This window comes from Parasteatoda tepidariorum, chromosome 9 (assembly GCF_982258835.1).
Source record: "Parasteatoda tepidariorum strain Cologne lab strain chromosome 9, Ptep-v5.0, whole genome shotgun sequence".
NCBI lineage: Eukaryota > Metazoa > Arthropoda > Arachnida > Araneae > Theridiidae > Parasteatoda > Parasteatoda tepidariorum.
Window position 1 is genome coordinate 51193572 of NC_141763.1, and position 23417 is coordinate 51216988.

The 23417-nt window shown below is 29.9% G+C and overlaps 2 protein-coding genes across 2 annotated transcripts; both read right to left on the reverse strand.

Annotated features, from left to right (window-relative positions):
- Positions 1-81: 81 nt before the first annotated feature.
- Positions 82-11212, reverse strand: LOC107456208 (uncharacterized). Its single transcript, XM_016074011.4, has 2 exons — positions 9977-11212; positions 82-4219 (listed from the first exon to the last, which is right to left on the reverse strand). The coding sequence occupies exon 2, from the start codon at positions 4176-4178 to the stop codon at positions 1116-1118; it is 3063 nt and encodes a 1020-aa protein (XP_015929497.3). The 5' UTR covers positions 4179-4219; positions 9977-11212; the 3' UTR covers positions 82-1115.
- Positions 11213-14084: 2872 nt separating this feature from the next.
- Positions 14085-22267, reverse strand: LOC107456209 (uncharacterized). Its single transcript, XM_016074012.4, has 2 exons — positions 22005-22267; positions 14085-17646 (listed from the first exon to the last, which is right to left on the reverse strand). The coding sequence occupies exon 2, from the start codon at positions 17602-17604 to the stop codon at positions 15373-15375; it is 2232 nt and encodes a 743-aa protein (XP_015929498.3). The 5' UTR covers positions 17605-17646; positions 22005-22267; the 3' UTR covers positions 14085-15372.
- Between the last annotated feature and the right edge of the window lie 1150 nt (positions 22268-23417).

The window sequence follows — 23417 nt, forward strand, 5'->3', positions numbered from 1 at the left end:
TGTTCTGCAGTTATTACGTATCTACAATGTTAAGATAAAAAAAATAATAACATAGAAAGGAACAATAATCAACAGCCGAAATCACATAGCTCTAGAACAGTATTTATTTTCTACACAGTTTCTAACATAACGGAGCAGCTTTTAAGTTAAGACAGCATACCAAAGTACAATGTAGATTAGTACAGTAAAAACACAGAATCAGTCACAATGCAAGAACTGATCAGTTAAAACAAATTAAATTTACAGTACATGCATACTATAAAATAAATTTTTGCTTTTGCTTGTAATTAATGAATCCCAACAGTTTATAATAGGGGTATATTTACATAATAATGTTACACACAATAAATTGTAACAACTTTCAAACGCTGTTTAAGCCACATGCTTTTAAATACACTCAATTAAAATAATGCGACTGCTCATGTTATAGCTCATTTTAAGTATAATTTACGGAAATTATGTGCTGTTACAAATAATGCCTCCACAGAAATTGAAAGTTGTGATTAGTATAAATGATCTGAAATATATTTACCCATAATTTGTTCATTCATTTTACATGCAGTACATAATTAATTTAAAACATACGAGGAACCCAGAGCCTTAGGCTCTTAAAACTTTCATATATTTTCAATTATTTATCTGTATATATTAATATATTTTTGATGGAACTTAAACATCTAATTTTAATTAAGCTGTGCTACACTTTTTCCAAGAATAAAAAAAAAAAACTATAATATTGTTTCCAGATAGGGAGTTTACATGTTTATGAAATTGTTAATAAATAACAGCGCAATATTCGTATGCAACACATTTTCTACACGGTAATAATGATTTTTCTCACTAAACGTGTTCGTCGTAATACGTTCAAAGTGTGACTTATAATTATGCTGCCTAAAGTTCTTCATACGCAAAAATTACAAATTGATCTCAGCCTGTCACTAATCACGATGTTTGGATGTATCGTATTTCTTTTCAAGCAACAATAAGCATGTAACGAGAGTCTATTTTTTTATTGTTCACAATATTCATGTATTGTATGATCTAAAACAATATTTGCAATTCAAAAATGCAATGTTTGCATCCCAATATGCAATAATAACACAGTGGTTTTTGATTCAATTAGAAAAGTCATAGTCAAAAAGTAGGGGTTGAGTATTATTTTGAGTTTTGCAGTAGCAGTACAGCTTTAATGACTGACTATCAATACACCAAGACTGTAATCCATATTTGTTTATCCTACTTACACCGATGACTTTTGCTACCCTTCTTCCATCGTCATATCGAGCACTGCCTTCAATCATTGCACCCCCTGGTCTCGTTTTAAATGTTATTAGATAATCACTGATAATAGGTGGAGCATCACCGAGAACGATACTTTGATTCCGTCCTGCGTTTTCGTCTCTCTCAAATTTCAGTGCCAAATCATTACTTTGTCCCATTTGTGCGTCTGTTATTTCCTCTAACTCCAGCGTCTCGCATACATCAGCATGAGAAAGCAGAAGTTTATTTATATAACTGACCATTGCTTCTGAAACACTGATAATGAATGAACTATTCACTGCTACTGGTTTAAAATTGTTGCATGGACACCAATGCTGCTTTATATTGGCATCCGCACATGTTCTGTTTTCTGGAATTTCACGAAAAAGACTCAAGCCTAATTCATCTGTTTTCTCTGGAAACGTCATATTCAAGTGCAGTAAATGTTTTAGAGTAGCGTGAATGTCAAACAAAGTGATAAGTCGATCTTGGTTGATGGCAAGGTTTTTCTTGAGTTCTGGGTTTTCCTGGAGATACCATTTCGGTAGGTGTATATACATAAATGGCATTCTTTCCTCCAACTTACCTATGTAGGTATTTCTGATATCACCATAACGCAAGCCGTGATCACTGAACATAATTAAAGCAGTGTTGTTCAAGGCTCCAGCATCTTGCAATGCTTCGAGTAATCTTAATGCAGGTACATCAACGTAACTCGCAGCATTGAAGAAGTCATGTGTGAGAACGGATACCATGGTGAAAGCAAAATAGGGTCTTTTGTCCATGGTTTTTACGAAGTTTTTCACATAGTCAAACATAAGTTCAGTCTCTAGTTGGTGATCAAGACATGGGGACTTGTTAAGCCTGTGATTTGTTCTCAACTCAGATTGTGCTATTGCGAGTGCCAGTGGCCTATAATAATAATCAGTGGGTTGTTCAATGAAACCCCTTTTTATATAGTTGAATGTACCAGCATATGGTGCATCTTCAGCGAAAAATGTTCGGTAGCCGTCTCGGGCATAATCCTTCCAAATAAAACTGACATTATCAAAAGCAAATGTATCTCTAATAGATTCATTCCAAATATGTTCTGCAAAGTAACCGGTTAGCATTGGCACCAGGTTTGGGAAGGTGTTGTCTCCTACTTTTGCGTATCCCTTCATGTCGTAAACATTCATGTTTGCTTTCATGAAAGCTTTAGTTCGTCTGAAATGCCTCAGAAAGTTCAGTTTTGATATTGAGTCAATGCCTAAAAGAAGCACACTCAATGGTTTTGCATGTTTTGCTTTCATTCTTTTTTCTTCTACTTCTTTCTTAATTCTTGGTAGAGGAAAATATTGCTCATGGGTATAATTGCTGAAGAAGCATTTTACTACCGCATGATCGTATTCAATTGGTGTTTCAAATTCTAACTTAAACACTTTAGATGTTGCGAAAGCGTGCTCCCTGAAAATGTCCGGTTCTTCATATTTGCGTGATATACCCTGATACCAACATTTCATGTCATTTGGAGTGGCATTATAGTACTTCTCCAATATGGAAATATTGAGATGAATAATACCGTTTGGTTCAGGGGTCAAGAAAGATGGGTGGTCTGAACAAACATAGGGAGGATGAAGCTCTATAAGATGCAATATAGATGGATCCCAACGATCCATTTTTGGAATTTTACATCCTGGTGTATCTATGATTAAAGCAAGATTTTTAGCTGGGCTAGTGACAGGTTGGACTGTATTTTGCGCTTTTGAACTTTTGTCTTTATATTTAGTTTCAGATATGGAATCAGTATAATTATGGTTAATGATATTTAACCGCGATAAAGTAGAAGTATTTTGCTTAGCTCTCTTAGTTTCAAGATCAGCTAAATTGTCTGGATGTAATTGGAATATTTGGTCTTTTGACAGATCTGGTGACTTCGCAGTCTCCTTGTTACTGATATTTAGCTGTGGTAATATAGAAATGTGTTGTTTATCTGCAGTATTTTCTAGTTCGAATAAATTACTACGATATAATTGAGATATTGGATGTTTTGACAGCTCTAGAGACTGTGGAGCAGTGTTTTTGTTATTGATATTCAGCTGTGGTAATATGGAAATGTATGGCTTGGTTATTTTAGTTTCTAGTTCAGCTAATTTACCACGAGAAGATTGAGGCATTTGAGCTTTTGGCTGCTTATTCGTTGTAGTAGATACGATATGACTAGCAAAATCAGTTTCCAACCGTGTTAAAAGTTTTGAAGATATATTTTTTTCTTTTAATGTACTTTTTATTTTTGATGACTTCGAAGCTTCAAAAGATCCTATTTCGCTGGGGCGAGACACTAGATATTTTGATGGTGAGAATAGGGATAGTTTCGCCGGTTCGATCTCATATAATCCATAATCATCTTGACTGGAATCGTCTTCACCATGAACTGCTCCCCAATATCTTTTATAATCAATGTCAGGATCAATAATTGATAAAGCATGATGTGTTTCAGACTTATGGGGTAATTTCATAACAAAGCTATTTTCTCTCATTTGAAGTATTTTAAGTAGAAGGCTATTAGGCAAGTGATTTTTTCCATTGGAAACTCGATTTGATTGTTTTATTTTAGATTCATTTGTATTCTTTTTATAAAACAAATGATTATTATAGTGATTTGGAGGAAACACTTTCATTGAACCAAAATAATTATTAGGCTGTTCCACAATCTTCTTGGAGACATTAATTGCCGTATCGTAGTTAGTGTGTTTAATAATACTATTTGCTGTATTTTCTTCTAAAATATTATCAACGAGAGGATTTTCTGAATGTTTTGGTGATTCATCTATAGATCTTGGTATTATATTTAAGATATAAAGAGTTAGTAAAAAGTAAGTAACTATGCAAAAAATTAATAAACATGTGAAGCGACTTCTAATTGAAGAAGATGCCATTAGAGATGTGATTCCTTACTTAAAATCATGCATACTGGAATCTGAAAATAAAAAATATATATAGATTAATAATACTTAGATTAAATAATTTTCAGAGAGAAACATTTTATAAAATCTGCGTTTGTGCAAATAAATAATCGTATCATCACTTCAATCAATTATATGAGCTGTAATACATACGTGCTAATTATGTCTTACATGATGTTTCCATTCCCCAAATTTCAAATAAAAAACTCAAATATGTGAATGTTATAGATCGATGTAACGAATTCTCAAATGCTAATGTTGGTACTAATTAAGCAAATAGTTTGCTCTTAGATATGAGTAAAGGTAGTGCCCGTGCTGTTGCCATGGATTTGGCATTGGGATAAGCAACCATAAATACACTTCTTTTTCTAACAGGTAAAACAGTAGTCGTAAACACAAAATTGAGTGGACAGTTCAACGGTTATAAAATAAAATAAAAAGTGGCATTACTGCCTTATGGCTTTAATTCGGAGTTTTTGGCGCGCTCGCTGTTCTTCTCTGCTTGCTGGCTCAATTTGTGGTGCTACTCTCATTCGCTACTCGGGGATTTGTGCTTTGGTTCCGAGAGCTGCATCGTATTTGTGCTGTTGCTTGGGTGTCTGTCGTAAGACGAATCTATTTCAAGCGTCTGGGTCCCCTTCGTCCCGGAATAATTGATTGAAGTGCGGAATCAAGCGGCTTCCACACATTTTTTTATGGTAATGTTCACATTAAAGGTTTGCGTAACATTAAAACTTAAAAGTTTGATTCGCTCATTTCATTTCTCGTTATCTCCTCTTATTTTTAAGTTTGTTTACGCTATGCAGTGCTTTTTGTTGTCGGATCCTTTTATTTCTGCCATTTTTATAAAACGTCACCAAGTGTTCGATTGATTTGCAAACTAATCCTCCTATCTTCATCTTTTTTATAAGATTATAGATGTGCGTACACTGTTAAAAAATTTAGAGTGTTTTGAACCAAAATATATTTAATTTTTTCTACACCCATAATATAGTTAAACCATATTAGCTTTTTTTTCCAATTTTTTATTTTTATTCATTTACATGAGACTCTTGTTCAGCTTGAATAGGAACATGACTTAGTTTGCATTCTTATTAAAAATGCAACAGATTTGCACCATTTCAGGATTCAATGTACACCGTACATTGTACATTGTACAATGTACACCGAAGAGCCATTACATTATGACCACCCTCCATCTATAACAATGGGCTCACCCAGGTTTTCATGGTTTCTCGCCCAGGAACAATATTTTCATGGGGTACATTAGGACCCATAATCCTCATAGAACAATCCCTGACGTCTGTAAGCTACTTGAACATAGTTCACCCATTCATGGCAACAGTTTTCCCTGCGGGGGATGGTGTTAACCAACAGGATAATGCAACATGACATAAGAGTCGAATCGTCATGGATTGGTTCGAGGAACATTCCAGGGACTTTCAAGTCATGTCTTGGCTCCCAAATTCACCTGACTTTAATCATTTAGAGCATTTGTGGTTCTACTTGGAAAACCAAGTTCGTGCTGCCACGCTACCCCCTCGCAATGTGAGGGAATAGCAGGACCAGTTGGTTAGCGCTTGGTACTAGATACCTCAGACTACCTATCAGCACCTTGTGGAATCAATGCCACGGCGGGTGCTAGCAGTCTTGAGAGCTAAAGGTGGTCCTACATGTAATTAGCAGGGTGGTCATAATGTAATGGCTCTTCGGTGTATAATGTTTAATACTGATCCTAGTTTTATGAGATTATTTATATAGCGTAAATAGTTTTTATGGTGACTGTTATTTATTTCAAAAGTAATATCGGTTTCCAAAATAAGATTTGTATTTTATTTGTATCTGATTTCGATGTATTAAAATATTTTAAAATGAAATAAATAAGAACAATATCACGAAGAGAAACATAAGTTAAACTTTTTCTGCAGTAGAGATTTAGAAAGGAAGGAAAAAAAAACTAAAATGAGAACATTCTTTTATCTATGTAAAAACAGGAAGAAAAACTGTTGTTTCTTTCATGGTTTATGTGATTTAATTGTTTTTTTGTTAACCTAAAATATTCTTTTGAATTTTTTTAAAAGCTTTTTTTTGCCATAAACTGAGAGTAAAATGCATCATTATGAGAAATAATTTATAAATTTTATTACTCAAGTAACCACTAAAAATATTACGTCTCTCCTTTTTAAAACCATTACTAGCTTATTCTTAAATAATCATTAAAATTTCGCATAAAAATGATAGCGCATATTCAGTGACAAGGTTAAACAACCTAATATTTGTCAAATCATTTGTTTCGAGGTTAAAAAGAATTGCTTTCATGGCAAGAATAATTTTATTTCAAGATTAGTATTCTTAAAATTTGTCATGATTTTTAATTTTAATACATAATATTATGCATATTAATGCGTAAATAACGCTTAGTTGTTAGTTAAAGATGACAGTAGTATGCTATATTATCAGACTCCTTCCGGAAAATGAAGAATTACTAGTCACATTTATTTGCAAAGAGATTTTAACAGGGCCAAAAAAAGAAAATAGTTCGTTTAATTATGCACTATGGAATCATGACGTATTAAATAAAGCGGACATACTTTATTTAAACCATTTTATTATGTTGGTGAAATAAAAAACATGTTATTTACAAAAAATCATATTTTGTATTGAATTATAATATTAGCACGGTGATTAATAGAAAATATTAAATGATTCTGTGTAATGACCCTCTTTTAGAAAATGAACTCTTCCAAAAAAAAAAAAAAACTAATTTTTTTGAGCATCACTTTTTAGCATCATTTTTTACTGGTACCTTAGCAACAGACCAGTTTACTTTAGTCTGGTTCACGGGTGGAGTCAAAATAGGTCATCAGATGTTCTCAAATCGTGAGAACAGCTCTCGAATTTCATTGATTGTCCCCTGAAACTTTCAAACTATTTGAGAACAGAAAATGTTCCCAAATTTTAAAATGAGTCTTCAAATGAACTCGGATTTCCTCGAAAACATATTACAGAATTTTTTACAGGCTGCGAAATATTAAAAAAAAAAAAAAAAAAGAAGAAAGAGACAGAAAGAGGAAAAAAGAGAACAGTTTCATCTTACAGCGAAAAAAAACGCCTTTTCTAAAAATACAAAATAATTTATTTTATTTTTACTTCTTATTTTTTAAAAAGATTAAGAGGTTCAGACAGTTAAAGTTTATAAGAATCGAGCTTACTGACCTAGAGGTTGGGGGCTTGATCCAACGCTCTGAGTTGGGAATATTTATTTTATTTCTTTTAATGCATATTTTAGGCTTATAATTCAAGTATTAAACGCTTATTTTATATTTATTTATTTCCTTTTAGTTTTTTTCTTCGCAAATTTATTTAGTTATGTATTGAAAAAAAACAAACAAACAAAAAAACAGTTAATTGCTTCTTTTTTCCTGTAAACAAAATTTTAATGACAAGGGATTAAATAAGTAAGTTTTATGTACGATACTCTTTAAAGGAAAAACAAGAAGCTTTTGCGTTTCATAATTGTCACTAGATGGCAGCATCGATATTAAGGTGACTCTTTCGTTTCAATCTAACATACGTTTGTAAGCCCATGCTTCTTCCCTTTACCCTCTCTGGTAACCCTGCACTGTTTAGCCTTTTGAGGCCGTATTTAGTTTATGCATGGGTGTCATGCTGGCCAGAATAAATTTACTTAAACACAATTTATAAAATATTATTTCGAACTCTACGCATCTCCGAAGCTTGTCGACTTAATATAGTATAAGATCAGTATGGCTCTTTGCTTTGGTGGCAGAGAGCAGACATACGGCTGAAACGGTAAAAAATCGTTGGTGGCTGAGAGTCGGTGCATAGTCAACAATAAACAATGAAATAAAAAAAATTCACACCTGAATTATAGGCAAGTCAGAAAATCTCAAGTAAAAAAAATTCCTTATTTATGCAACACTCAGTCAAAATTCGCTATCCACTTAATTTAGTGTTGTCACATTGTAAAACTATGGGTGTTTAAAATGTTTTCAGAACAATGTCTCTCACTACAACACTGTAATTTAATGGAAAGATACAGAGATTGTCATCTTTTAGTGATTTCTAATACTATTACGGATATGAGTTTAATTGGCATATAACTGTATTATTTAATATATAAATAATAGGGGACATGGGCATTTTGCATGATTTGATTTGATTGCATTGAATTGATTTGGTTAAAATAAGACTTCTTGCTTCCTGCCATCTGGTTTATGTGATGTGTCCATGGTTATTACTTCGTGCAATGTCAACATCTTTCTGAATTATTATAACACGCAAAGTTGATATTTTTATATTAGTTTCAGACCATTGTTATTTCAGTTGTTATTTTTTTAATAATGGTTTTTGTAGATTGTTAGGTTTTGGTCTTTATGTTCATTTTAAATTTAAATCTTCAACTTATTAATTGTCGTTTAACAATACTGCACTGTCACGCATTCTTGATCTAATTACGGTATAAAGTACCGGTACTTAGGGTTCATCATCCGTAAAATTCATTCTACAGTAAAATATTACACTGTAATTTTCTCAATTATGTTTATTTAATTAGATGATTCAGTTATTTTACTGTAACTATTACTGTAAAAATTACTATATATTAGATATTTTGTTCCATAACATATAACCGGTAAAAATGGATTTTGCGTTTAAAAGTACCGGCACCCTGAGTGCAGTACACTGTTAAAAATTTCTCGGAAAAAATGGTTAAGTAACAATTTATTGAATGGTTATTTTACCATATTTATTCAAAACAGTCAAATAGCCATAAATAAAATGGTGATCAAACTGTTAAGTTTGAGAAAACTGTTTATTAACAGCTTTCACCTTATGCAGTTAAACGACCAGAATTTTATCGCACCAACTAGATCCACCTAATGAAGCTACTTAGTTCTTTGCAACTGCGTACATATCATAGCCGAGCGGGCTTACCTGTCAATCTCATGACTTACAGAACTAGAGTTCGAGTCCTAGTGTTGACACCACAATATTTCCTCAATTCCCTTCTACACACGAAAAATTTCCAGTGTTCGGCACTCTCCAATCCCCATTACTTTACTAAAAAACGACGCGCCTATGTCTAGTTAAATAATTAATTTTTCCTTTTAACGTTTTGGAATAATGCTAGTTGTAAATGGTTAAAAAACCATAAAGAAAAAAAATGTTCTTTACCGTAAAATTTACGGTTAATCGGATGGACAGACAGCTGCCAGTTATTTTACCATAATTTTAGAATAAAAATTTTAAAAGTGTACTTCTTACCTAAATTTGATCAAGATTTTTTTGTAATCTACGAGGACTGAAATGAAATAAATTTATACGAAAATTGAATTAAAATAAAAATTATTTATTGTAATATCTTATAAGATAATTTAAATAAAAAACAACATAAACATCATTGTGATAATCAAAATGATTTTAAAGGTATTTAGATATTAACCATTGAAATTTATTACAGAATTTTCATCTAGTTAACTTTGATTGCAAGACAAACGTATTATTCAGTTTGCAATAATCGTAATATCTTTGCTGCAGTAGAGATATTAAAGTTACGGACCTTACTGGCAAAAATTCTTAAAAACAAATTTACATGTTGAACTAGCTATCCATGTTATATTGAATTAAACTTTTTATCCTATTGAAATATCAGAAACTATTTAAACACATTTAAATATTAAAATTATATAAATACTCGGATCATTAAAATGAAATAAAAAATACTCGTATCAGCATTAAGTGTAACTTACGGTTATAACCATATTCAGACAAAATCGAAGACATCATACCAAAAATGAAAGCTTTCGTTTTTGTTAGCAATATCAAAACACATTTTTATTGGTGTCATAACATTGTTAGAAAATTAATAGTGCACAAAGCGATTTTCCGGTCTCACAGGAAAATAACATCTGTATAAATATTTAGTACCTGATTTTATATCTTATTTTTCTAGTCAGTAATTAATATTATCCATTAAAAGTACAACGATAAATTATATTAAATTTATTACAGCATTAACTAAAAATGCATATTTTTTATAGTTAGTATTGAGCAAATTAATTAGTAAATAATAGTAAATATGTTGAATACCTCCATGTGAAAAATGACATTTTTATTTACACATATTCGTATTTTTTTTATTTCAGCATTTTATTTCTACTTATTCGTACAAATTGAACATATAACTAAAAACATATGGAGTGTTCTTACATTACTTTTTGTAATAATTTTTGTACTCCTAGTGAAAAATGAAATGCTTCAGGTCTCACAAGTGCATTAAATTTCTATGCAATGGAGAAAATAACAAAAACACTACTGCATACTTGTGAATCAGTATTGAAGTATTAAGAAACTGATCAGTATTTGGCAAAATTTAAATTCTCAAAAAGAAGAAAAAAACTGTGAGGAGGTGAAAGGGGCGATTACTACAAATACATTCATGTTTCATCCTGTAACCAAACTACTTTTTTCCCCCCCCTTATTATTATTATTATTTTTTTTTGCTTTTGTCACCGTCCTAAATAAAGGGGATCAGGCAGTTTTTTTATAAATATTTTACTTTTTATTAGTTTGCAAATACTTAACATGTATGATTTTAATTTCATTTTTGCTAAGGGTTTAAAAAATATAGATTAAGTTATAGGGATTAGGGAACATCTTAGGTCAATAGATTTAACACTATGATACAAATGGCTAGCATATGAACCTTTTTTAAAGTTTAAGTAAGCTTTTTTTTGAACCAACTTTTCTTATACTCGCGAGCTTAATAGGTTAGCTTTGTCAATTTTAATCCAATTTATTTAACATTTTAACAATTTATGCACTAAAAATTACACCAGCTACAAATTTTTATAATATTTAATGAAAACTGTTTTATTTGTGCCTACTACTAGTGTTAGAATTAATTTAGGGATAGTTAGATACATTGACATTTAATTTCACATAATTTATTTTATTAATAGTATTTAGAAATTTATGAATATGTAGAGCAATGTATTAATAAATACTTATATTTTTATCAATTATGATTTCCTCATGCTTATCTTAGAAAAATATTTTTTTTTTGACAATCGAGAGTTGATGTTAAATTAATCCTAATTGAGGAAAATAAAAGTGAAATATTCTATCTATTACTGATATAATTGTATAAATATTAGATGTTACTTGCATTATTTAAAATTTAATAAACTTTATTTTCCTTTAGTATTCTATTAATATTATTTTAAAATGTGATAAATGTTGATTTTTTTTCATTAAGAAATAGTTACAAAAGAATAAGTTTGTTTCACATTAGGATAATAAAAATTGAATTTCAATTCTCCAATTTTCATCACTTTACTGCTTTAATTAATTATTATTAAATTTCTATTGCTTTAAGAAGCTTACTACACTAAGTATAGTTTAAAAATGTTATAAATTATTACGGATTTGGTGGTTGAAATTATCTTTAAAAGTAGCCTGACACCGTATTGGAATTTTTTAAAAATTATAAGAATGTTTTTTTAAAAAATTTAAACTAATTATTTCACAGAGCAATTATGAAGTATGTACATAAAAAACATATTAAATAAGACCGAATAAAACTTTCATGTAGATGCAAAACTTTCATGTCATGAAAATACTAAGTACTTTTTCTAGAAACTATAAAAATTGAAATTTATTTAAATATTAATTGGATTCCTGCAAGTGACGTCATCGTTGGTAAATCTAGGCATTTGTGGATTCAAAAGCCAATCACAGGTTCGACGCACACGCTTGACGTCGCTTACAGGTATTTAATTAAATCTGATTTAAACAATCACTTCACTTCTTCTAGAGTTGAAAGTACCCAAATAATAAAAAAAGAAATCGTCTGGCCATTTAAAGGAATAAAAATCATGAAATATTTCCCCCTGTTTGTTAATCTCCATTTCTTGTAGAATTACACGTTTTTAATCGGTTGGTACAGCAACGCAAAATAAAATGACTTATATACGATGTTATTTTAAGTAGATGAAAGAAAAAAAAATGAAATTGCACTTCTTTGGCTGGAAGATCTCTTCACTAAACACTGTTTTTTTTTCTTATCTCTGTATTGTGGATCTGTATTGTTTTTAATGCTATGTTATTATTATATTTATAACATTTAGTATTTTTATATTTCATTTAAAATGTACTATTTCACATAATATCTGAAGATTTTGTTCGATTTTCTTCAAGGCGCCTTGTGAGATAAATTTTCATAAATATTTGTAAGATGAAAAAACATTTACCCGTGTATAACTAACTGGAAATTGTTTTCTTCTTTCTTTCCTTTGCAAAATCATTTTATCTCAAAATTATTTTAACTGTGCTCAGCTCATGTCAAAACATACATGCTATTTAGCATATAGTTTTAATAAACAATATAAATTTTCGATTTTTTTATCTTTTCAGAAAATGTATATTTTGACATATATTTTTCAAAAAAAAGTCATGAAACATTTAATTCTTCTTAAAATTTTAAATAAATTCATGTCTCATCTTTTGAAGTCCCAGGAAGTTAAGGCTTAAAAATACATTTATAAACGTTATTTTTTTTATTTACTTTCTGGAAATTTTCTGGAAAAATATCTTCGGCAGCTAAATTATAAAGGTAATTAGCTAATTTCTGTTTTTGTTTTTTGTTGCTAAATGACCACGCATTTTAAAGAAAAACATTGTTTCATCATATTAAGTTATTATTTAAAAATTGGAATTTTTATATTTTATTACTCACTTAATAAGAAAAAAGAAATTTATAAATATTACTTTTCATGCATTTATATTTTGTATTTCGATTGTCTATAATATTATTTTAAGATTATATCTATATTGATTAAATATTATTACCAAAAAGAGTAAATATATTTATTTTAGATTATCTATACCTATTTACTTTGAAATAAAAATTTTATGTTATTTGTCAAGCATCTTTAGAATAAGAGTCTTATATAATTAATATATTTCAAGCATGAGAAATATTTTCTAGAATAGCGTGTGTTTTTTTTAAATAATAAGAAAAACTATATTTTTATAAGTAACATTCCGGTTTTATGATGATATTTTTTTTACAACCTCATTATTTATTATTTTTTTTGCTTCGTCTCCTTGTAATTTCTTTTTATCTTCGCTAAATAAATTGCATGCAAAAAAGACTTTAAGAATGGTCATTGCTTACAATATTAAAAAACTGTACACGCGAATTGAAAAATATTTTTATTGTGAAATTATTAAGTATTCTATATTATAATACAAAGCAAATTATAAAACATATGTTATAAACAAAAAATATTTGTTTAAAGATAATATGGGACAAAAATAATATTGGATTAATGTAAAACCACGAGAAACACATTAAATAATAAAGTTCAAAAGACTTTATGTAATTTAGAAATTTTATCTGTTTGATTTGATATTTTTTTGCTAAATTATACATTATTTGGACAACTTGTTGATATTTTTATTAAACTTCTATAAAAAAACGTATGTATTATTTCAATGCCTGCATCTCTCAAAAAGGGAAGAGTTTGCTTATACTTATACAGCATGTACGTCTTATACTCATACAACGTTACAACACAATAAAGAATGACATAGGAACCTAAGTAAACCTTTCTTACCTTGATTATTCTACAGTCAGTGAGAAAAAAGTATGGTCTCAACTATCAAAATATGTTATAATTTGCCATATCTACTCTATGGGATCACTAAAAAGCTCTGAATTTTTTACTGAATTGTTTTCGTAAAATTAACAAGTTTTGGTAAAGTTAACAATTAAAAATGTTTTTTTTAATATATGATAAAAATTTGGTAATTTTATAACGATACCTCAGACCATGGCGCAAATTCATTTTTAAGTTTTGTATTTTTTTACTTAATATGCTGCAATATTTTCCGGTTAGTTTTCCCGCAATATTTTCCGGTTAGTTTTCCGGTAATATTTCCTAGGATTTCCGGTTAGTCGTTGTTGGATGACCTGAAAAATTACCAAATGAATGGTTTAAATATTGTATATTTTGATTTTTATTACCAGAGTTATGATTTTTTTAAATTAGAAATATTATATACAGAGTGGTAATCTTACTAGAGCTATTTTCTTCGTGTAATTCGTAAATATAAAACCTTTTAAGCTCTGGATGATAACTCTTAGTCAAGTTAGTTAATTATGACCATTTTATTTCTTACAAACAATAATTCACAATAATTGTTCCATGTATGATAAATAATTGGCTAAAAAATGACTGGACATTTTCAATAATTTTGATTAATAAAATTATGTTAAATATGTATCCTTTCAAATTTTGCTGAGTAAATGTTTATTTTTAATTAATGAGATTTCCTTACATATTTTTAATGTAAATATGTAAATAATGCAGATTTGTCACTTTGTCTGAGCTTATAGTGCCAGCCACGTTCTATGTCAGTCTAGAAGATTTTAATTAATTTGTCTCAAAATAATTTTGAATGCAATGCACAGAAACTTTTCGAGATTGGTTGAAATAGTTAAATTGCAACACAGATTCCTTATCATTTTATCCAGTTTTAGTTTTTTTCTTCCAATTATTATTATTTTATATATCATAAAGAAGAGATGGAGCAAACATGTTTTTGTATCTGAAATTTTATCAGAACATTTAAAAATAGTGTACTGGAATAAAAAAAAAAATCACAAGCATTGAATTCATTTTTAAGTGATTATACTTTAATTTTATCCACTGTTAAATGTTTTAGAGCCCGTTAAACTATAATATTGATCTAATATTCAGCAACATTGAATTATGTGGAAAAATTTATTTTACGCCCACTGCTACCTTAGGAGGACGTCATACCACGGGAGAAATTTTTCGTCGTGAATTCTGAAAAGAAAATGCTGAAAGGAAAAATGTAAAATATCCGAGGGAAAATAATTTGTGAGAAGATAACTTAGGATTACGCAATGGAGAAGTTCTTTTCCAATAAGTTGTTAGCATTTTTAAATTTTGAAATTTTTTTTCGGCAAATGAAAATTTATGGCCTTCTCTAGTCTTGCCTAAACTTACTTTTTCTATACTTTAAATTTCAATTTAGTGAGGAAGGTGAAATAATATTTTCTACTAAGTGTTTCTCCCGTTGTATAGATTCCTCTTAAGTAATGAATGCACTACTTTCACTCAATCTGTACTTTGCAAAAACAGTACAACTTTAGTTTCGCACTATCTATGCACCAGGACTGCGTACCGTACATGTTTATTCTGCTGATATCCAACACTCTTAGTACCGCATTTTCTGCATCATATCGAACAGTTCCTTCCAAAAGTGCACCCCCCGGTTTGACTTCCAGTGTTATGAGATAATCACCCAATGTCGGTGGTGCATCGCCCAAAACTATATGCATGTTTATAATTTCATTGACATGGCCTTGATATTTGAGTACGTGTTCGTTCGGTAATCCTTGTCGAGCATCCATAACTTTGGCAAGCTCCAGAGTTTCACATACATCGGCATGGGGTTGCAAAAGCATGTTTATGTGTTTGACTATGGCTTGGGAAGCATTTATAACACCCGGGTTATTTACTTCCAACTGTTCGAATTCATTGCAAGGACACCAATGATGCAGAATAGCAGCATCATCACAAGTGCGGCTCTCTGGAATTTCATTAAGAAGGCTAAGTCCATATTCATCAAAGTCTGCTACATATTCGTTTTTAGGGTTGAGCAAATGCTTCAGTGTAGCATGAATGTCGAAGAGGGTCATTAAACGTTCTTGGTTTACGATCATATTTCTGTTTATGTCAGAATTTTGGGCTAGAAACCATTTTGGAAAGTGTATATACATAAATGGCATCCTTTCTTCAAACTTCCCAATGTAAGTTTCCCTTATTTTACCATACCGTATGCCGTGGTCACTGAATATGACTAAAACACTATTATTCAGAGCTCCAGTTTCATCAAGGCCTTTTAGTAATCTAGCCGCAGGGGCGTCAGCATAGCTTGCATAATCCGCAACGTCATGCGTTAGGATAGAGACCATGCAGAAAGCAAAGTATGGTCTGCCACCCATGGTCTTAACGAAATTTATTAAATAGTCGTACATAAGATCAGTTTCAAGTTGAGAATTTATGCAAGTTGAGTTGTACTGTTTTGCAGCGTGCCTAACTTCGGATTGTTCGATCATTAACGCTGTAGGTCTATAGTAGTAATCAGTAGGCTCTCTAAAAAACCCTCTCTTGAAATAGTTGAATATGCCATTAAATGGTGCATCATCTGCAAAAAACGTTCTATAACCCTGCTTAGCATAATCTTTCCAGATCAAGCTTATATTATCGAAAAAGAATGTATCTCTGACTGTTTCGTTCCAATAATATTCAACGAAATGCCCGGTTAACATAGGTACTATGTTTAAAAAAGTATTATCAGCCACCTTCGTGTAACCTTTCATGTCAAAAGCCTTCATATTTTCTTCCAAAAAGGCTTTAGTTTGTCGAAAATGTCTCAAAAAATTCAACTTTGACACAGAGTCTATGCCTAGAAGAATAACGTTTAATGGAGCTGTAGGCGTGATTCCAGATTTTTTATCTTCCACTTCATCTTTTAATCTAACAAGGGGAAAATACTGCTGATATGTAAAGTTATTTTTGAAGTAACATTTCACTGCTATATGGTCTTCATCGAGAGCGAAATAAAAATAAAGCCGCTTTGAATCAGTCAAAATGATTGTATCTTCTCTAATTTGATCTGGCTCGTATTGGCGCACCACCGGCCAGTACCAACAATTTGCATCCTCAAAAGTATAATTGTAATGTTTTTCTAATACTGATAAATTCAAATAAATACTCCCATACGGTTCTGCAGTCATGAATAAAGGAGGACCCGGACATATAAAAGGATCGTACAGATGGATTATATTACGTAATGTTGAATCCCATGGGTCGAATTTAGGTATCCTACATGTCGATGTATCAATTATAAAAGCAGGATTTTTAGTTGGTTTTACAGCTAATTTCATCGTTAATTTTGTGTCTTCATATGGATATTCATTCCAACTGACCGATTTTATCTGATTATTCATTGCTTCTTTTGAAAATATTTTACGCCAAGATGGTAAATCAGATTGGATTTTTGAGTCTTCTGCGGGAGGGTCTGCATTAATATTACCAAATATGTTGTTGGTGAAATCTTTATCCTCCAACGCCTCCTTACCAGAAACTAATGGTATTTCCTTAGTGCTCATTTGATGTTCTTCTTCTTGATTGATGATGAATGTGTTGTATTCTGTTGCATCTGATTTATAGTTGACGTTAATGCGATGTTCTTTTGAGATATACCAGCTGATGATGAGGTAAGTGACGAAACAGAATATCATTAAATACGCAAAGTATTGACGTGTATCGAAAGCCATTTGAACGTTAGAATTTTACTTTCAGTCAAGTTGTTTCTGGACCTGCGAAGAGGAAAAATATTGCTTAATTTGATTTATGGTTAAAACAAAATCAGCGCCTAAATATGATTTATTGTTATTTTTTTTAATATTTATTAAAATAGAGAAACCTGATGAGTTTTCATTGATGAACATCTCTGTGATAATTGGCTGTTTTACTGAAAGTAAAAAGTAATTTCGTCTTTTTTATGCTATTTAACAGTAAAGTGACAAAAAAGGAAAGACACTACACAATTTGGGATAGAGAATAAATAATAAAAACGAAAGTTGGATACTATTTAGTGCGTCACATATTTTGGATTATGTAACAGTTATAAATAAATTCTAAAAGTAACGTGTTGCCTTTAAATGTCTGTTACAAGAAATAGTCAAAATCGGAGATTTTCTCTATGATTTATTATCTTAATTGTATTGTTTATTATCTTATTAACTTAATTGCATTTGCTGTTTTTGTTCAAACTGCCTTGAAAAGTTTTGAACAAAATAGATTAAATTACGATAATGCTTTTTAGCCAAATTTTTAATTATATTTTTAAGATTGCAAATGGTATTTGTGTAATAAGAAACATTTAGAAATGCAATTGGATATGTAATAAATATAACTGAATGAAAATCTTATAAGTGGATCTGCTTCATTTCACCTGATAAAAAATATTACTTTTACTGCTACTATTACAAGAGATCCAACCAGGAAAAAAATAAGATCTGTTTCCTGAAACAGATATATGCACCATAATTTTTTTCTTTTATCTAAAGATTTGTTTTTTAAAAGTGTCCGTTTTTAAAATACTTTTGCAAGTAATGGACATGGTCACAAAAACTGGGCTGTGTGAATTCAGTGCTTAATTTTGTAGTAAAATTTGAAATAAAATTAAAAGCTATCGCATGTTTCTATTCCACAACATACTGACTGGTTTCCTAGAAAAGCTGCTTTTAAATCTTGCTCATGATTGGTTACATAGATTTTTTTTCGATGAAAATCCTGAAAGCTTTGTCAGAAAAATATAATTTTTTTTGTACAGAATTCGTTTGACTATTTAAAAATAATAGTTATTAATTACTTTAGTTTGTAGTTAGTTTAATAACTCACCAATTCAATTAATTAATTTAATTAATTCAATTAATAATTAATAATAAATTAATCCTATGTATTTTTTTTAAATTTATAATTAAATTTCTTTTTCTGACAAAGGTCTAGATAAGAGCCTAGACCTACGTTTGGTAAACCAAAATCACTCGAACCTGTACCATACTCGTGCTGCGAGATGCAAAAAGCAAAATAAAGGAAGAAAAATGAAAAAAAAAATATTATGAAGATAAAAACTTAACTATTGGGCTAATTAATGTACAATTTTCTATATTATTGTTATAATATCTTTAAAATCCATTTTAATTATATTTTATTGTTGGTTTAAAATGTTTCAATGTTAATTTCAAATGTAAAACATAAGTTTCCTTCACTTTTCAGACAAAAATTTATTTTTGTGTACAAAATTTCCTTAACTATTTAGCAATAGTAATTATTAATGACTTTATTTAATAATTATTTTAACCAGTAATTAATAATAAATTAATAAATATATTTTTTTAAAAAAATATTTCATAATGAAAGTGACATTTTTGAAAAGACTAGCTTGGGACTATGAGCCTGGACACACTGTTGGTTGGTCAAAATCGCTAGAATCGGTGCCACACTCGTACCTCGAATCTAAAATCTGCGAATTCTAAAATCAAGCATGTGCTTTCCTGTTCTGAAGTATAGTTTGTCTACGGTAAGACCACCCCCACACCACAAGGTCTGAGGCCGTCTGTTGCTATGGAAACATGAATACCTCACTCTAGGGCAAAAAAAATAGACCGAAGAGAAAGATTCCCTTTTTTTCGCCGACCCAAGTCAAAAACTGTTCTGAACAGTGATCCCACACCTCTACTTGAAATAGTTATACCTCGTTGTCATAGTCACCACCAGGGGGACAGACAAATGGCTGGGGGAGTTCTTACTTTAAACAAACTATAATCACGTATGATCTCGAATTATTTATTTAGTATTCGAATTATTTATTTAGTATTATCTCGTTTAGTATTAATTTTTTGAAAACAAAAATGTCTACGGGAAAATGAAAATGGTTTTCTTCCTCTTTCTGGAAGAGGACGACATCTTTGAAATTAATTTAGAACAATATATTTTCTCTTTCAGAAATTCGAAAGAAATTATATATGACTCTAATCACGATTTCGTGATTTCCTGGTAATGGTTTGGTTGATTTTTCTGTATTTATACAGGCATACGTTTCGTGCCTTAAAAAAGAACACTGACATCACTGCACGTGTAAAAGATCCTGAAGTATGTGGAACTGAATTATGATTGACTATTGAATATGTTAATATTTCCTTACAAATATATTGTCAGAACATGTGTGACAATATTATCGTACACATTTTTCTTTGGATCAATTTAACAGAGAAAGAGGGGAAATAACTCCTTACTTTACAACTATTTCAATGCAATGCTAAGTTTTAAAGCTTGTGGAGAATATGTCACTAAACTAAGACTTACAGTTCGAAATTAAATGGACGACATTCTTAAAATACATTGTAAAAAAATGTGAGAAAAATAATAAAAGCACAATCAGTTTTCACTCATTGATTTCATACTTAAATTGAATTTTTATTTAAAATTATATTCTTTACGGAAATGCGTTTTTTTATTTTATTTTGCGGTGAAAAGTTTTTTTGGAAGCAAAAAAATCAGCAAAAATTTTCTATTTCTAAAAATAAAAAAAAATTGTCTTACGTACATTTGTAACTGCTCTCATAGATTGGTTACTGAATAATGAAATATTTTTCCTCTTAGCTTAATAGAATATAAGACTTTTAAGGTAAATATTTTTGAAAAATCTGTATTTAAACATGCAGGAAATTTTTCTGTATATTTCGTAATTTTTTTTGTTCCAGTTTAAATCGCAGGATAATTTAAAGGCATTTCTATCTCTAAAATCTTACAAGTTGTATAAAAATACAGAACACTGGAGAAATACGAAAAATTATCTCTCGCGTTTTAAATGGCAAACATTAATTTACAGACCTGAAAGAGATAGAAGTCTGTAATTTTTGTTTGGTTTTCGAAGTATTTGGAAAAAATAAAATAAAATTTTCTGAAAATTAAAATTCTAGTCCCTGAGAGCTTCATCCGGAAAAGGGTGGCTTCTTAGAGGGGGATCCAGGTGCTTCTAAAATTGGGTGAAACTCCCCAGATGTCAAAAATTTCGTACCTCAAAAATAAAAAAAAGTAATCAGAGCACTTTATCGTATTTAAGTCACAACAAAATATTTTCTAATGATTATTTCATTCAAATAAATCAATATATTTATCTTCTGTCTGGCTTCCTAGATAAATTAGTGAAAAGTTTGCGATAAAAAAAACAAAGTAAAAGAAAAAAAAATGAAAAAAAAAATTATAAATAAATAAAATTTATAAAAATCTAACTTTTGTGCAAATTATGGCAAAATTGCTAGCATGTTTGTTATGATATCTTTAAATGCTTTTTTATTGATAAAAATGTTAGTTTCAAAATGAAAGCATGAATTTTCTTTGCTTTTCAGACAAAATTTTTCTTTTGGTTCTGAAAACTTGATCTATTTTAAAGTTATTGCCTTTTCAAAAAACTATAAACGCTGTTGTTTCAACCGTACATCCTTCACAAAGAAAAGTTTAGAGTTTAAAGAAAAGTTAGAAGTTTAGAGTTTAAAGAAAAGTTTAAAGAAAAGTTAGAAGTTTAGAGTTTAAAGAAAAGTTTAAAGAAAAGTTAGAAGAAGAGTTGTATAGCCGCCATTTCGATCTGTTGCTTATTTTTTCCACCTTTAGATTGAATGAACTGCATAAATAACGATATAAGAATAATTCGTTTAATGAATTATTGTTTTAAAAAAAATTTTCATGAAAACTAAAATTCTTTTTTTTTTTTTTTTTGCATGAATGTTTCAGTTTTAGCTTAATAATGCATCAATGCTTAAAATGAATGAGTTTATAAAAAAAACAGCTATTCTACATTTTATGGACATATTACCTTTTTTTATACTGCAAAAAATTCCGGCATTCAGGGTACCGTCACGTTTTACCGGAACATGTTACGAAATCAAAAATCTGATTAATCGTTTACAGCAATAATTGCCGTAAAAACACTGAATTAATCTAATTAAACAAATATTACAGTAAAAATTATGCGGTATAATATTTTGCGGTAAAAATGATTTTTATGGATGATGCAATCAAAGTGCTGGTACTTTATACCGTAATTTCATCCGGAATTTTTTACAATATATTTATATAGAACTAAGGATAATTTTACATTGTGTCTTACCTTTAATTGAGAAGAATAATGCTTTTCATATGTCAAGAACTTCGCAAAATTTCTTTTTTCACAGGTCTTTCAGTGAAACTCATTTTAAATAATATAAATCTTTAGAAATAATACTTTTATTCACCAAGAATATCTCTTTCCTTATCATTCTAATACTTATCATTCTATAAAATCTTCTCGAAAACAAGAGATAGTTATTTTTCTTTGGATAAAACAGCCGTGATCATAAAATAAAGATACTATAAACATACATTAATAATCCATTTTAACGTGATTTAGGTTAAAATATTGCTTTTTCCGTTTCTTTAATCTTCTTTAGATATTATAATGCAATTTAATAAGTTATGTTTCTTTCAATAAATCATTTTTTATGATCATTTAATAATCATAAGAATAATCTTGCGTAAATTGTCCAAGATAATTTAAACACTCCAACTTGCTTGTTAAAGAGATTTTTCTCTTAAAAAAATAAATGCAATTTTTATTTAAAAAGACTACTTTTTTGACATATTAATATTTAAAAACTATTTTACCGATTTCGTTCCAATTTTGCATTTAAAGATTTAAAATTTAGCAAAACTGGGAAATATTTTTGATAATTATTAATGTAACATAACGATATTATCCTAAACTGTTTGATTTTGCATGAAATTGCATTTCAACGAATGAGTTTTATAGTTGGATGCTTGAAGGCGTCGTTACGCTTGGGATAGTCAATCAGGTTCGCAACACACGCGTGACGTTGATTGCTGGTATTCAATGCAATCTGATCCGAAAATTAAAACTAAGAGGATACTTGCAATCAACGTCACGCGTGGGTCAGCCAATCTGGTTCGCTACGCACGCGTGACGTTGATTGCTGGTATTCAATGCAATCTGATCCGAAAATTACGCCTGTAAAGCTAAGTCACTATGCCCAACCATGCGATTAGACGCAACCATGAGCTAAATTGCAGGGATCTGATTGCGTACACATAATTTTTGATCCCTTTATTAAATCCTAGAGATATACTGAAATACATAAGGGATAAAATTAATATAAAAGTGGTCCGAACATCTGATTACTCTCCGATTACTTTCCCAATTTCGGTATGACGCTGCTTCTTCTTTTTTTCATAAGAACCTAAAAACCCAATCAGTGGAGAAAAAGATATGTTTATTTAGGAAAAAAAAACTTTTGTATCTTATTTAGTAACATAAAAAAAGTTTACGCAAATTAGTTAGCATTTGTAAAATTAGACTCAAAGCATAAGAAGAATCATAGTGTATGAAGTATAATGAATGAAATAGTATTATGAAGAAGTATAATGAATGAAAAATCTGATCTCTAGATTAAAAGTTATAAAAAATTTTTTTGTTTAATGTGTGTATAGTATATATATATTTTCCAATGCCTATCTGGGTTGACATTCG